Here is a 15,976-nt window from a genome sequence, read left to right as displayed (position 1 = left end):
TCAGGGGATGAAGATATGAGTCCCCTGTCATCAGCAGCATTTGTCTGTATCAATAATTAAGGCAGAACAGAGATGAGAAGGGCCTGCTGGCTTGTCAGCACAGCAACAAAGCCACAGTGTAAGACACTCACTGTTACAATATAGGAGTCCTGCCTCCACTCCATAGATTCAATGATGATGTGTATAGCACCCAACTGGGTGGCAACCTCACTGGTGTCACATTGGCAGGACTTTTTTTCTTGCCACTGCCTCATGACACCAGCAATATCAGCAAGGGCCTGTTCCAATCTCTGGAGCTGAGGGTATGTGCCTCTTATTGGCTTAGACATGTCCTTATTGGGACAAAGGCACCTACTTCCTTCCTCTAGGGTGCCCACGATGGTCTCCATCCCTACTCAAACCTCATCTACCAGCTAATGCTGAACTCCTACTGCCTGCTGTTGGAAGCCAACTTCGGGGCCCTCGGAGTCGAGGAATGGGCTTGGGTTGGCAGATGGAGTACGTCCCATGGTAGGTGGCTCCTCTGGACAACCATTGATGCTATCAGCCCTCCCACAACTGCCAAAGGTGTTACAAAGTAGTCCAGAATTTGCTGGCAAGTGTCATCATCGATGGGGGGCAGGATGCCATTGCCAGCAGGTTGGTCATCCAGGACAGGCAGTTGGTCAGGAGGAGTAGTTTCTCCCTCTGCAATAAAATGGAGATATGTCAGTGGTGATCTATGCTAGATGATGACCAGAGTAATCTGGCTGACATACAGTATTTATCTTCATTCACTTTCAGTTCAACATTGATGTGTAAGACTTATGTGCCTTGTAGCTATTGAGGCCAAGTGGCACTGTAGTTGCCTTTCAGATGGTAGTATCTGTGCATTGTTCACACACAACTATGTGACAAGGGTGACTGTTTGTGTCGTACTACATATTACAACACAGTTACTCAATTGCTGGCCTTCCCTGCCAGTGTGGGTAAGTAGAGGTAAGGTTAACATCTGCTTGGAGATTGGCTTTCTTTTTCATAATGGCTAGACTGAATGTGTTTTCTGGTATTGATAGCACTACTGTGCACATTGCACCAAGCCACTAGGATGCCATGCATTCCCTCTGGCCACTACTCAGGCCATAGCTCTTGGGAAAGTGATGTGGGTTTGGTCATGTAGTTAATTTGACCCTGAAGTCCGCCTTTCACACAGTACATCACAGCAGCCTGCTGTGTTGTGGTGTCTTGCATGCACATTCTTCTTTCAGCCGGCCAATGTCTCATATTGATCACGCATCCACACTACTCTACACCGCTAGCAACTTTGCTATACTGCAGGAATGTGTAAGGGCATGTACTTGCCATGGTTGTGATATCTATATATACTATTGGGATTTCATTACACACAGTTGACTCCATAGTTCAAAACTATGGCCAGCGTGTGCTAACTCTGAGGGGCTAGGCCCAGTCAAACTAGGTTGATTGCTAGCACTGACGCTCACCCCATTTCAGCATTGCAAGAATTGGTTATCTGCAGACTAGCACCCATCCATCAATTGACTCAGCCCCGCTCACTTGTACATGTACATGACTCCTCTGGCAATTCCCATTTAGGGCCAGGGACTTCACTTACTGTCACACACTGATGAAAACCAGATCATACATTGACTCTCATGTGACATCAAGCCCTGCAATATGAGTCACACTTCTAATTGCCCAATATGGCTGCATGTATTTGAGGGCTATGGGTAAAGCTGTACCCCACATGCTATTAGTTATGATAACCAGTGATATGTATTTACCCTGCTTCGTCGCACAACTAGGCCCACACATCTCACCCTCCAACCATCCCTGAATCCCACCCATGGACATGGCAACCTAGCTCATCCTGTCGTTTTAACTTCCCTGTTTGTCATCCTCCTGCTGTGTGACCTGGTAATACATTTCTTCTTCTGTCTTCCTACATCTTCGCCGAGGTCCACATCACATGTGGTACACCTATGTCTTCTCCTATGTCATCCCTTCCCAGCTGCAACACAAGTGTGATACTATCAGACACAGCAGTGTGCATGTATTGCTCAGGCGACCTTGCAGTATACATGTCACTTCTCACCTCCTTGCTATACAGTGTCTCCCCATTTAGACACAGTGCCAGTTCAATGTGCTCAGCCACACCTGCATCGCACTGCACTCCCAGGGGCCTACCGGGCTCACACACCATCTTTTATTTGAACAAACACACATGGTCCTCTGGTGTGGGTCACTTGCATTCCCCCTACTCCTGTATGCATTTTTACATAACAGGAGTTAGGGTGTTCTCTACCATGGCAAGGAACACCTGTGTGCTCTCACCCCACACATCAGGTCAACTGCATGCAATGTAGTTTCATGCTAGTGACTATACATGTGGCTTTTCACATGTTCCTATGTGGTGATACTTCACATGCCCAAAATCTGACTCCACCCCCAATTCCACCGAACTCTAAATCAGACCCTTTATTGTGCTTATTGTGGGCATTTCCTTCCAAATTCACATTATGATATTTAGAAGTTGTCATCACTTGCAGGCTGAGGGGTTTCTCGAGAATTTCTCTACAAAACTGATTCCCCACAACCTTGAACAGTTGTTTGTTATATATTTTTAGGCACTGTATCTCTCTATCCCCACGGCCACCATGACTTGTGGCGATTAATATGGCACACAAAGAAGATGTTATGGGAGACTATCTCAAAGGGGGGACTTTCAGGATGTTTAAGAGGAGAGGTTATGTGAAAAAAAACAAAAGAAGGCAGAATGATCTACATTGCAAGCATGAACAAATATTCTAAATAATGACCCAACACAAATAGATCAAAATAAACAAAGCCCACAGAAGGGCATATGGATTGTCACATGGAATGTTAAGGAGGTCCAGTATGCTACTAAGCATTATATATCAGGGATGAGTTCACTTTTCTCGTACCTGCGAAGCTGTGTTTACAAGTTAGACACCTACTGGGGCAATAATTGGTATGGCGAAGTCAATTAGCTTTAGAGTTTTAGCAACTACAAATCAGCACCCCAGCATGTGGGACAGTTTTGTTTGCTACAAAGCACACATGGGAACTGCATAGGTTTAAAAGAGATGCATATGACAACTTGTTGATTGAACACATTCCTAAATGCTCTACAGATACAACTGTTTGTGCTGTCTATGTGCTAAAAATAGATGATCCAGTAACATTTCTGCAGTTATTGCTTGAATTTAATAGCTGGTCAAGCCCACTAATTGTATGTGGAGATAATAATCTCATCCCTGACCCTGCTGTAGATTCAACTAGACCTAATGCTGTCCAGCATGTGCCGCTTGTTAGGGCTACAATATTACATGTTATGAGCTTTTTAAAAATCTTTGGCCCTAATTATGAATGTGGCAGTTAACACTGCCGTGTTCATGCTGGCGGTCTTTCTATAGACTGCTAGCCCCCCTGGGACCCTGCCGGCTGTATAATATACATTCTGCTGGGCCGGGACATTGCCAGTGGCTCCACCAGTAGCCACCATCAATGCCTCTGTGTGGTGGGTGCAGCTGCACCTGTCGTGCAGATCACTGCCTGTAAATCGGGCAGTGACCTGCGCAATGGGTCACTGCACAGGGGCCCCTGTGCTGCCCATGTCAAGTGCATGGACAGTGAATGGGGCCCCCAGGGGGGCCCCAGAGCACCCCTTTCGCCACCCTTTCCCTGGCAGGGAATCCCACCAGGAAAGGCTGGGGGAAATGGGATCATTATCCGAGGGGCAGCAGCGCTGCCCTGTTGGATAATGATTCCATCCACCGTCAGGCTGCCTGTCGGAGGCAGCCTGGCGGTGGAGGAGGGCCACCTATGGCGGCCCTCCCTGTCTTCATTATGTGGTGGCCTGGGCCACCATGCTGGATGGCGAGATTTCCCTCCACCGCTAGCATGGCGGCCCAGACCGCCAAGTTCATAATGGACAGCCATCTTTTTGCAAAAGCCAGGTTTTACTTTTTTTCTGCTCCTTATAAGACATGTTCCAGAACAGATGTGTTCTGGTATATAAATATGGGATCCTTTATGCAGATATTGAGATTTACCCATCCAAAGTTTTTTAATCATAATCATCTTATATTGAATATCTCAAGTGGAAGGGTCAAAAAAATCCCACATGCCTGGAGGTTTGGTAGGAATCTTCATCGTGATGTGGCCTATCAGGTCTACATGTCTGTGAGAAATCGTGTTAATGGTTGAGGGGGAAAGATACCCCACTGAAGCAACAACCACAACCTTTCGCTTAACCCCCTGATAGCTTTGCACATAAGCAGTCAGGCTTAATTTAGAGGCACTGTGTTACGTATTTATGCAGCACACAAACTATAACATGAAAACGTAACACAAGAAAAATTCCAAACTAATTTAGAAAACTAGAGTAAATTTTAATTAATAAAATGACACCAAAGTGATTTAAATCCAATCAGTAGCTAAGTATAGCGACTAAAAGCCAAAGCGGTACTCACGGTCATCTGATTATGCTAGACCTGGGTAAAGTCACATGTTCACGCCAAACATAATGGAACACGGGCCAGAGACTGGGATCAGGTTAGCCCAGCTAAAAAAAGTTGCCTTCCATAAGTTCAGCATGAAGAGTTCAGTTCATTTTAGAAGAGGCTGCAATGAGGTGGGAGAGCATCATGCATGGTTGTCACTGTATTATGAAGAGAAGCCCTTGCATCTCAGATGGTCATTGCTGTAGTGCAAAGATCCGGTAAGAGATTACAGACGGTCATTGCTGGAGCTTCAAACTGGCGATAACCATTGGCTGTTTTTGCTGTAGCAGAAAGTGTAGATTTAGTCTTGCCACTTGTCACATAGGTGCACTGTAGCTCAAGCAGTTGATGGTCATTGCAGGTGACAGAGTCTCAGATTGAACGGGCCCATTCATGGTCGCAAAGAAACCAAAACGCCATGGTTTCACATTTCTTTGCAGAGGAATGCACTCTGATGCTAGCCAAGGTTCCAGGATTGGGGGAGGCATCTCATTAAAACTTTCTGAAGAACAAGGTAGGCCTCACGCAGCAAGTTAGCCCTCAATTAGCAGCAAGTAGCAGGGCAGTCCTCTGGGGAAGAAGCCACTCCTTCATTTGTAATGTCCTCAGGTTCAGGAGTGTACTGAAGAGTGGCTTAGGAGGTCCAATATGTATACCAAGTACCATCCTTTGAAGTAGAGGATTTTTCTAGGTTACACCCACATCTGGTTTTGGAAAGTTCTTCCCTTCCCCTGCCAATGCCTCAAGTAGTGTGGGGCAGCAAACAACAAGTGTCTAGTTCCTTTGTGTGTGCTTGAGGCAAGCCCTTTGAAATGTAAGTGGGGCAGAAATGCCCCCAACCATCTTAACAGAAGGGCCCATCTTGCCCACACATCCCCTATTGTGCACTATCTGGGCCTAACATGCATTTTTTATGATAGTGGGCCACTAACAGGCACAAACACATGTAAGCTTCTAGAAGGCCATAGATGCTTTTTGGGCAGGGAAATGACAACTTTCTAAAAGTGGCAAAAGAGTTTTCAAAATTGTAATCTAAATTCTGGCTTTACCATTAATGAGGATTTTAAATTACAAATCATTTGAGTCCAAACATGGCATTCACACATGTTCCCAATCAAAGGTTTGCACTTATTAAATGTAATGAGGCAACCCATTGTTGTCCTAAGGAAGAGGTAGGATAACAGTTGTGCAAAATTAACTTAGGAGTTTTTCACTACCAGGAAATGTAAAATCTAAGAACATATGTTCCACTTTTAAGTAAGTGCACTCTACCCTATGAGCTATTCAGGACCTACCTTCCATGTGACTTATATGTATTAAAAATGAAGGTTTAGGCCTGACAGTAGGTTTATTTTGCCTCGTCAAAGTGGCAGTTTGAACTACACCACAGGCTGCAGATGCAGGCCTGAGACATGTTTTAATGTGCTACTTTAATGTGTGGCACAATAAACGTTGCAGGCCCACTAGTAGCATTTAATTTATAGCATCTGGGTGCATGTAGTACCATATACTAGGGGCTTAGAGTAAAGTAAATGTGCAGGCCAATTTTACCATATTTTAGAGAGTGAGGGCATAAGTATTTTAGCACTGGTTAGCAGTGGTAAAGTGGACAGAGGCTATATGCCAACCAAAATGAACTTAGAAAACGTATGGGGCAAAGGCAAAAGGTATGAGGGGCGACCCTACAGAGAGGGCCACAGCCACAATTTCTAAGGCATTAAAGTAATATATTAATGGAAATATAAATACGGCCCCTCTTCTTATTAACTGGGACTGTCTGAAGGTGATCATTCGGGATGAAATGCTTACATACTATATCTCTAGAGACAGGGACATAAGAAGTTTGGCATATAGAATACAATAAGATATATTTATAGAGGGTACTGCTACCAAAAAAGGTATCCCAGCGCTAGCGGCAGAGATTAACCTAGATGTCAAGATGATGCAGAATCAAACTGGTGAGTTTTTAAACCTTTCCTCAAGAACCGCTCTAAAGTGCAGCATTTCGAAGACAAAGGCAGAGTATTCCACAGACAGGCCACTAAGAAGTAAAAGGAATGACCGCCACACCTAGACTTATTTATCCTGGGAATTGAAACTATTTTGAGATGATTGGAGTGCAGGAAGCATACTTGCCCCACTTAAATGCTTCCAAAGGTTCCAGGGTCCATAAGAATTAAAAATTTGAGTAGGGGCCTTAAATTCTGTCTTGCTTTTAACTGGGAGCCAGTGAAGTTGACACAGATGGCTGGATACTGAAATCCAAGGGGGAATCTTAATAATCAGGTGGGCAGCTGCTTTTTGTATAAGTTTTCAAGCGTGAAATCAGATAATCCGGAAGACCAAGATAAAGACTGTTACAATAGTCTAGCTTGGAGGTAATTAATGCATGGACAATTGTTTTATGATCGGAATAAGGTGAAGCATGCGTCTAAGCACTCTCAGAGTCAAAAAATTGAAACTCAACAATGCATTAATCTGAGGCTCAAAAGTAAGCTCAGATTCAAATGTGATACCCAGATTTCTAACTATACGCGCAGGGCTGGGAGGAGGTCCTAACTCAAGAGGCAGGCACAGACGGACTCTGGGATGGATTTGGTGCCAAAGAAAACTACCTCCATCTTATCTGAATTAAAAAAACTTTTTTAAATGACATTCATCCAGTCCATGACAAATTTCAGGCAGATTTTAAGTCGATGGAACTTTGAATTGAGAGCGCCATTACAAAGGCTAGAAGCAGAATAAGCACTCTTCCTTGCAAATCAACAGGCTTCAGCTATCTCAGAAAACAATATTAAACCCAGAAAGAATATTAAACCTTTCTGTCACTAATATAGTGCTTACGAAAGAACAAACATTTGACAAGGCAGTTTGTGGAGTCAGCTGCAGCCGACTAAATGAAAATATGGGAAGAATCTTAACACTGACAATAAAGAAAATGTCAACAACTATACACCAATTGTTAGGGATGGCTAAAATAGTCCAGGTACACAACAATATAATCTCTGTATTACAAGAATACTACATGCATTTATATTAGACAGAAAAGACGCCGGCTCAAGCCCTGATCCATAACTACATATAAGAATTTAAGCTATTTCGAGTTACGCCGATAAACTTTTCCGAATTAGAAACATCCATAATTAAACAGGAGGTAGAAAAAGTGATTAAGAATATTTCCTTGGGCAAAGCCTCTGACCCTGATTCTTTTCCAATTGAATCCTACAAAATTTACCTTGATATTCTATCTTCATGCTTATGAACTCTTTTATAATTCTTTTGATAGTAACTGCAAATTCCCCTTTTCATGGAGAGAAACCAATATTAATGTATTTTCTTCACAAAAAGTTAGAGATCCTCTCAACTGCACCTTCCGCTTCGCTTGATATACTTAAATCCAGACTGTTTTAGGCATTTACAGATATGGTTACGTTACGAAGATTTAAATTTCCAAATTACAGTTGAATCAAATAAAATACATAGAATCTTAAGCCTCTGCTATACTCAAATGGATAAAAGTTCTGACCTATCATTTATTACAAAAGCAAGAGACCAATAGTCTACAAATTGTAGCTGACAGATGGTCTGAGAGCCTCAAAAAGCCTTAGTTGGAAAATGGCCCTCTCTAGAGGGTGACCTCAAACCTTTTGCCTTCCTCCTCTTCTTTTTCTGAACTATTTTTTGTTGCCTTTAGGACTCTGAGCACTTTACCACTGCCAACTAGTGCTAAAGTGCATGAGCTCTCTCCCAAAAACTTGGTAACATTGTCTCATACCCATTTGGCATATGTAATTTACATGTAAGTCCCTAGTAAAGTGCACTACGTGTGCCCAGGGCCTAAAAATGAAATTCTACTAGTGGGCCTGCAGCACTGATTGTGCCTCCCTCATAAGTAGCCCCTTAACCCTTCTTAGGCCTGCCATTCCAAGGCCTGTGTGTGCAGTTTGACTGCCACTTCGGCTTGGCATTTAAAACGTCATGCCAAACCTTAAACTCCCCTTTTTCTACATATACGTCACCCTAAGGTTGGCCCTAGGTAACCCATAGGGCAGGGTGATCTGTAAGTAAAAGGCAGGGCATGTACCTATGTTTTTTACATGTCCTGGTAGTGAAAAACTCACAATTACATTTTGCATTACTGTGAAGCCTGTTCCTCTCATAGACTAGCATTAGAACTGTCCTCATATACTTTTAAGTGGTAGATTCTGATCTGGAAGGCGTACCCCTGCAATGTTTAGTGTGGCCAGAATGGTAATAGAAAATCCTGCTTACTGGTGAAGTTGGATTTAATATTACTATTTTAGAAATGCCACTTTTAGACAGTGGCCATTTCTCTGCACATACTGCCATCTGTGCCTGACAGCACTGTCTCCAATCCACATCTGGTCTGTGCTAGTTGACAGCTCTCCTTATGCAGTCCACTGAGACAACTATAAACACGGACACTCAGTCACATCTGCATTCATCTAAATTCGGAATGGGTCTCCCTGGGCAGGAAGGGTGGAGGGGCTCTCTCTTACACTTCAAAGGCCAGTGGCCTGCCCTCACACATAGGACTGATAACCTCCTACAGGGGTCCTGGCAGACAGGACTGGGCTGAAAGGGGAACTAGTGCATTTCAAAACCACTCTTTGAAGTCTCCCTCACTTCAAAGGCATTTTGGGTATGTAAACTGGGTCTCTGACCCCAGCAAATCAGACACTTCTGGACCTAAACCAGAACTCTGGGTCTCTGACCCCAGCAAATCAGACACTTCTGGACCTAAACCAGAACTCTGTCAGATGTACTGCCTGGCTGCCTAAAGCACTCATCTGGACTGCATTGCTGAGAAGGACTGCTGCCCTGCTGTTGCACTGTTGCCTGCTGGCCTCTGACTGCTGAAAGGACACTGCCTTCCCCAAAAGTGCTCTTGAAGGGCTTGGATTGAGCTTGCCTCCTGTTCTAAAGTCTCAGGGCCAACAAAGAATTCACCAGCTAGCTTTCAGCTAGTTTTCTGACCCCAGCAACACCAGGAATGACTTCAGAGATGCCAGCACCAATGCTGCAGATGATCCCGCCCTGTGGACCTCGCTGCAAGCAACGACCAAGCATGCAATGCAAGTCCGCCGTTGCCACAATGCTGCTGAAGTCACATAGTGTGATCGTAACACTGCGAAGTTGACTCATCAAATCTTGACCGACTGAATTAATCGACCCCGCCAGTTCCAAAGGAACTAACTCTTCACCACCGACACTGCACTAGCTCCCCCTGCAACTGGATGGACCCGAAGCCTCGCCTCCTGTGCCTCACAGTACGGAACCGATGTCTCTCCTCCCCGGACACTGTAAGGGATTGATGCCACCCCGACCTCCACAACTGGCAACGTCTTTGTTTCTTCGTTTTCAAAGGTACTGTGCTTGGGGGGGTCCATGAGACTCTGTGACTGGTGCGTGTGGCATTGGATTATTGGGAACAACTCCGTCTATGACACTGTGATATTCCCAGTTCGAGCTATTGAGTTTTTAAGCACTTTAGTGGGATTTAATCTATAAAATGAATGACTTTTGCTGTGTACATTGGATTTTCATTGTTTTGACTTTATTTTATTCAGATAAATATTATCTTTTTTTCTAAACCTGTGTGGTGTATTTTGTGGTGTTTTCACTGTGTTACTGTATGAGTTATTGCACAAATACTTTACACGTTTCCTTCTAAACTAAGCCTGCCTGCTCTGTGCCAAGCTACCAGAGGGTGAGCACAGGATAAAGTGGCTTGTGTTGTGACTTACCCTGACTAGGATTGTGGTCACTACCTAGACAAGGGTGAACAACTCTGTCAACTAGAGACCCAATTTCTAACTGCCTTTACCAACTTCTCTAAAATAAAGAAAATAGAGCAAATGTACCAAGGAGTCACAAAAGATTGAATGTACTTCAACTTAAAATTCATCATTCCAAATTAATTAATTAATGAGTTGCACTCATGGGGATGTTGGAATGATTCTATTTGCTTTTGTTGTCTCAAACTGATGTAGAAACTACACATATCTTTTTTCATTGCCGAGGTACTTGCAACAAGTCTTCGAACTAAGCAAGCTTCTAGGTACGTTTATTAACCCGTTCATCTAAATTGATACTTTTATATTTATCTAAGTATAGATTGCGGAATTATATCTGCAGCACTCACCTTAGATTGACTACAGGTTGCTCAGCTGTGGCTGGAGCAAATGCCACCAACAAGTACGGTCTGGGGGAATGAATTTATTGGTTTATGTGGACTACAGATGTCAGTTATACAAAACCGTAATGGACAGGTCTAATATGAGGGCAACGGTCCACCCTATAATTTTCTTTAAACAGACACTTGCAACATGAAATTATTGCTCCTTACCCTCTCACACTTTAAACTACATTTTCTTTTTATGTGACTCTCTAATATTTAGGCCTGTATTTATACTTTTTGACGCTAAACTGCGCTAACGCAGTTTAGCGTCAAAAAGTTTAGCGCCGGCTAACGCCATTCTGAAGCGCCATGCCGGCGCCGTATTTATTGAATGGCGTTAGCCGGCGCTAGCAGACCGGCGCTGCCTGGTGTGGGCGGAAAAAAACCACGTACACCAGGCAGCGCCGGCGTTGGGGAAAATGGCGTTAGGGCGTCTTAAAATGGTGCAAGTCAGGTTGACGCAAAAAAATCGCCTCCACCCGATTTGCGCCATTTTTAACGACGCCCAGACGCCATTTACATGACTCCTGTCTTAGTAAAGACAGGAGTCATGCCCCCTTGCCCAATGGCCATGCCCAGGGGACTTATGTCCCCTGGGCATGGTCATTGGGCATTGAGGCATGTAGGGGGGCACAAATCAGGCCCCCCTATGCCAAAAAAATATATAAAAAAAATAAAAAATTATACTTACCTGAACATACCTGAATGTCCCTGGGATGGGTCCCTCCATCCTTGGGTGTCCTCCTGGGGTGGGCAAGGGTGGCAGGGGGGTCCCTGGGGGCATGGGAGGGCAGCTGTGGGCTCATTTTGAGCCCACAGGTCCCTTAACGCCTGCCCTGACCCAGGCGTTAAAAAGAGGCGCAAATGCGGGGTTTTTTGCCCCGCCCACTCCCGGGCGTGATTTTTGCCCGGGAGTATAAATACGACGCATTTGTGTCGCAGTCATTTTTTGGGACGGGAACGCCTACCTTGCATCTCATTAACGCAAGGAAGGCGTTCACGCAAAAAAATTACGCTCTTTCCTCATACTTTGGCGCTAGACGCGCCTAACGCCAAAGTATAAATATGGCGTTAGTTTTGCGACGAATTTGCGTCGAAAAAAACGACGCAAATTTGGCGCAAACGGAGTATAAATATGCCCCTTAATGTTATGTGTCTAACGAAGTAATTAGTTGATGCTTCCACGGGCTAATTCACTTCTGTGCTGTAATGAACTGATATCTTTGATACTTCTTTCTCAATAAAAAATAAATATATTAAAAGTACTTCACAAATTCACAATATTTCAGGAAAGTAGGGAAAGATCAGAAAAAGAAAAAAGGAAAGTAATATTTAAATATTCATCCCTTCACTCTAGCTCTCAGTGGGTACAGCATAGTTGGAAAATGTGTCAGTTTGGGGTTTATGTATATACACATGACATCGATAGAATTTAATAGTGTGCAACTTCAGATTTTGTAAATTCTACAAAATGAGTTAATGTGAGTTATCAATGTAAGCTTCTGACCTCTATATTTACCCTCTTGTGAATTGTAAAAATATGAAACTAGGGTACTGTTATCATCTACCTATGACTTATAAATTTAACTTCTTTTAAATGCAAAAGGCAACAAAGAGACTTTTATTTTCATTAGTGTTTATGAAAACACATACCCTCTTTTGTGTCACCACGAGTGAATGGCTTTTGTTCTCGTTGCAGATTCCAGCTTCACGCTCATACCGTTGAGCTGCGCTACCAGGCCTCCCTCCTCTACACTCGAGAAGAGTTGGGCATGGTGGTGGTGGGGCCTTTAAGCCTGAATGCAGTCATGCTTCTTCTTGTCCTGATCAGATGGTGCTGTCAGCTGGTATATGTTTCATCTCTGTCCTTCATGTCAAAAATGATCATCGCCATGGGAGTCTGGACAGTGCTTGACCCTCTGGCAGTGTTTTTAGTGGATGTTCTCCTTGGGGTAAGTCACTTAAAACAACAGGGACTCGAGCCCTTGATATCAAGGTTTTTTTTTATGTCAACATTGAGCTATTTCTAACTTAGTTTTTTGATTGAATGCATTATGAAAGATACAGAATCAAGCTCATATCATCAGCTACAATGTGAAGTTTTCCAACAGAACCATTTTTGAATTCTGTTTTGCTATCAAGTGGTTATAATTTATTTTTTCAACGTGGTAATAACGATTTGAAATGTTAATAAAATGATTCCACTACATGATATATATATTTTCAAAAATAAACAAAAGGTAAGGTTCTGCATGTTTAATGCGTATTTAGTTTGCTTTCCAAAGGAGATAGATACATGGTTTTGATGTCTTTCCAATAATTGAAAAAAAATCTCAAAGATACTAATTTTTAATTTCAAGCCATCGATCTTTTAGCATACCCATGAACTGCATCTTCTCCTCTCAATCAGAAAATGCATTTAAATATACTGACAGCAATGTTCCACTAGTTCAGGGTATCAATAAGCCCAAATTTCTTTGCTTCCTCTTAATATATTTTCTTTCACACAAATAAATATAAATGAAAATTACATGACTCAGAAGCAGTGTTCACAAAACAGGTTTTTGGGGGCGTGGTGATAACAAGAAGCTGGGAAGTTGTGTGACAGAGGAGCAATTATTTTGACTTCAAAAGATTATTCTTTTCTCTTACATCATATGGGAAGAACCGTAGGAACCCTGTGGGCAAATATCTGTGGAGAAAATGTCCCTGAAGACTTGTTTAATTTCAGCAAATATGTTCTCATCATATTAAACCACATCTGGGAAAGACAGAAAGCATGAAGCGATGGGATTACCATACAATGGAAAATGAGAGCTTATCTCTCCAGTGTTGGCCAACCCTACTGGTCGATGCCCATAGTGAAGGTTTGGGGAACTCACTTAGGGAAACGTGTACAAATATCAGGTTTTGCAACTCTCAAGTTGCAAGTCTAAGTGACTCAAAACCTGCTGTACAACAGTGTCAATGACACTGTTTGTGATTCCCAATGGGGTCGCAAATGATCTACCTAATAAATATTCATGAGTTAAGTCGCAATTTGCGATTCCATTGGGAATAGTGCACTCACAGCGATGGTGGCCTGCTGGGGACTGTAGACCAACATGTCTTTGACTGCTTTTAAATAAAGCAGTGTTTTTATTTTTTTTATTTTTTTTAAATGCAACCCATTTTTTTGAAAACAAGAAAAGGTGTTTTTTTTCATTTTTTAAGAGCAGGCAGTCGTCCGTGGGACCACTGCCTGCTCTGAAAAAATATTTTCGCATCCATTCACGTGGAGGCCCCTTCCTATTTGCGAACAGGTTAGCACCAATTCAAAACTGGTGCTAACTACAATTGTTTCATTCATTGTTTCATTCACGGTCACAAAACAATCATACATTGCACTGCGACTCGCAGTTAGGAAGGGAAAGCCTCTTCCTAATTGCGACTCGCAAACCCTTTTTGCAATTCAGTTAATAGATTACCGAATCGCAAAATTGGGTCCGTGCATCGCAAACTGCTTTTTTCTTGTTGCAAACATCCCGATTACGCGATTTAAAAAAAAGCTTTTTACATCTTGCCCTTAGAAACAAAAATAATGGCTTAGAAGCTGCACATTAGCCAAAAACACGATAGCAACCTTGTAAATTAAGTTAACTCAATAGAGAATGCATCGAAGCAGCTTATTAGCGAGCACTGTAACAGTCGTTTAGAACAATTAATGACAAATATTGGAAGGTTAAAAGGAACAAAGGGTATTTTCCTTTTTAGGCACGAAAGCAGATGGAAAGAAGCAATCTAAAAAAAAATACAGGTCTACAGTGGGCTGATCACTGAATAAATAAGTAAAATCGAGTTGTGGTTATTGGCAACTGTCCCAATTTTTCACCGCTTATCTGACTGAAGTGAGGGGCCTTTAAAGGATTGCATGAAGGTTTCACAATAACCCAGCCATAATCTGAGAAAAAAAATATTGAAAAAACACAGTTGTAGATCTGTGAGCAGTTATATGCAAGCACAAAAGAAAAAGACAAATATAGAAGTTGAAGGAGAAATGAATACTGTAAGCACAATAACTTAATGTATGAGATGCCCTTACTGCATATCAGAAGCAAAGAAAAACAAACCAGAAATTAATTGTAATTTATTAAGAGAGAACTCTTGAACAGCATCAAGAAATTGAAGCACTGTGTGCCAATGTAGCTGAAACCAAAATTGCAATGAAGCGCATCACTGAGGTAGAATAGAAAATTACATTAAAATTCATCAGGTGGGGGACCAGCTACAGGGGGTATAGGAAAAACATGAGAATATGTTACACAAGGTGCAGAATAAACAGCTGCATTTGCAAATTGTAAGAGGGTGATGAAGTGCCTAGTATCATAGGCTAGCTCAAATCTCCATTCCAATTAATTTTGGTCAAATGACAATATAAAAATAGACCCAGAATAACGGGACAGACTCATACCCAAAAGATCAGGAAAAGGCCAAGAGATGTGCTAACCAAAATGTCCTCATTCCATAACATTTGCATTGAGGAAGCCAGGGGTCAATCACTGCTAAAGCACTAAGGCAGAGAAAGAGTCTCATTACAGGATGTCTTACACTCAACACTTGCTTAAAGTAGATGAGCTGAATATACGAAAGATGCATTGTTGGTGAATATATTTCATGGGTCGATGGGGAAAAAGATCAACATTGTCCCAGTTCAGCAAAAAGTTAATATTCTGTAGACAGAGAGTTTGTGGGAGTAACCAGTACACGAGCCCACATGTGCTTGATCCATTCTACGTGTTAATCGAAAATACAGGTCATCCTTAAGGTGAAACTGTGTTGTAAAGTGGGCAGGGAAAGAATAAAACCCTAAAATAAGATGGCATGGGGGAGAGGTGGTTTTAAGGAGGCATGAGAGTGATCTGAAGATGACAAGCTGTGCAGAAGCCTTTTCCTGTTTAGAAAATGTGTACAGTTTTGTTAATGAAAATGCACGATTTAAACTCTGTATAGAAAAGACAAGGTATGAGCGCTTTGCTGATCGAAATAGGGGCGGAAATAGTGTCTCTGCAAGAAGATGATTGGCAATGGAAATGAGAAGCATGATGCATCCTGCTACAGAAAATTAGGCTAAAAATTATTTAAGAGTATATTTGTACATAGCTGTTCCTCACTATTAATATAAATCACTTTAAAGTTAAAAAGGTAGATACCTAATACTCTGTAGCACTGTTCAAAATTGAATTGGTATCCATCTACGGACCCATTATAAGGT

General features: G+C 42.4%; 1 protein-coding gene across 1 annotated transcript in view; it reads left to right on the top strand.

The window, feature by feature from the left end:
- The window catches only part of LOC138260178 (uncharacterized), a 199,833-nt gene that overhangs the window by 40,749 nt on the left and 143,108 nt on the right, over window positions 1-15,976 (top strand). Inside the window, exon 3 of the mRNA XM_069208423.1 lies at window positions 12,425-12,677. Within this exon, the coding sequence (XP_069064524.1) occupies window positions 12,425-12,677 (253 nt within the window). The remainder of the gene's footprint in view (window positions 1-12,424; window positions 12,678-15,976) is intronic.

This window comes from Pleurodeles waltl, chromosome 2_1 (assembly GCF_031143425.1).
Source record: "Pleurodeles waltl isolate 20211129_DDA chromosome 2_1, aPleWal1.hap1.20221129, whole genome shotgun sequence".
Lineage (NCBI taxonomy): Eukaryota > Metazoa > Chordata > Amphibia > Caudata > Salamandridae > Pleurodeles > Pleurodeles waltl.
This window is presented reverse-complemented; position numbering and strand designations above follow the sequence as displayed.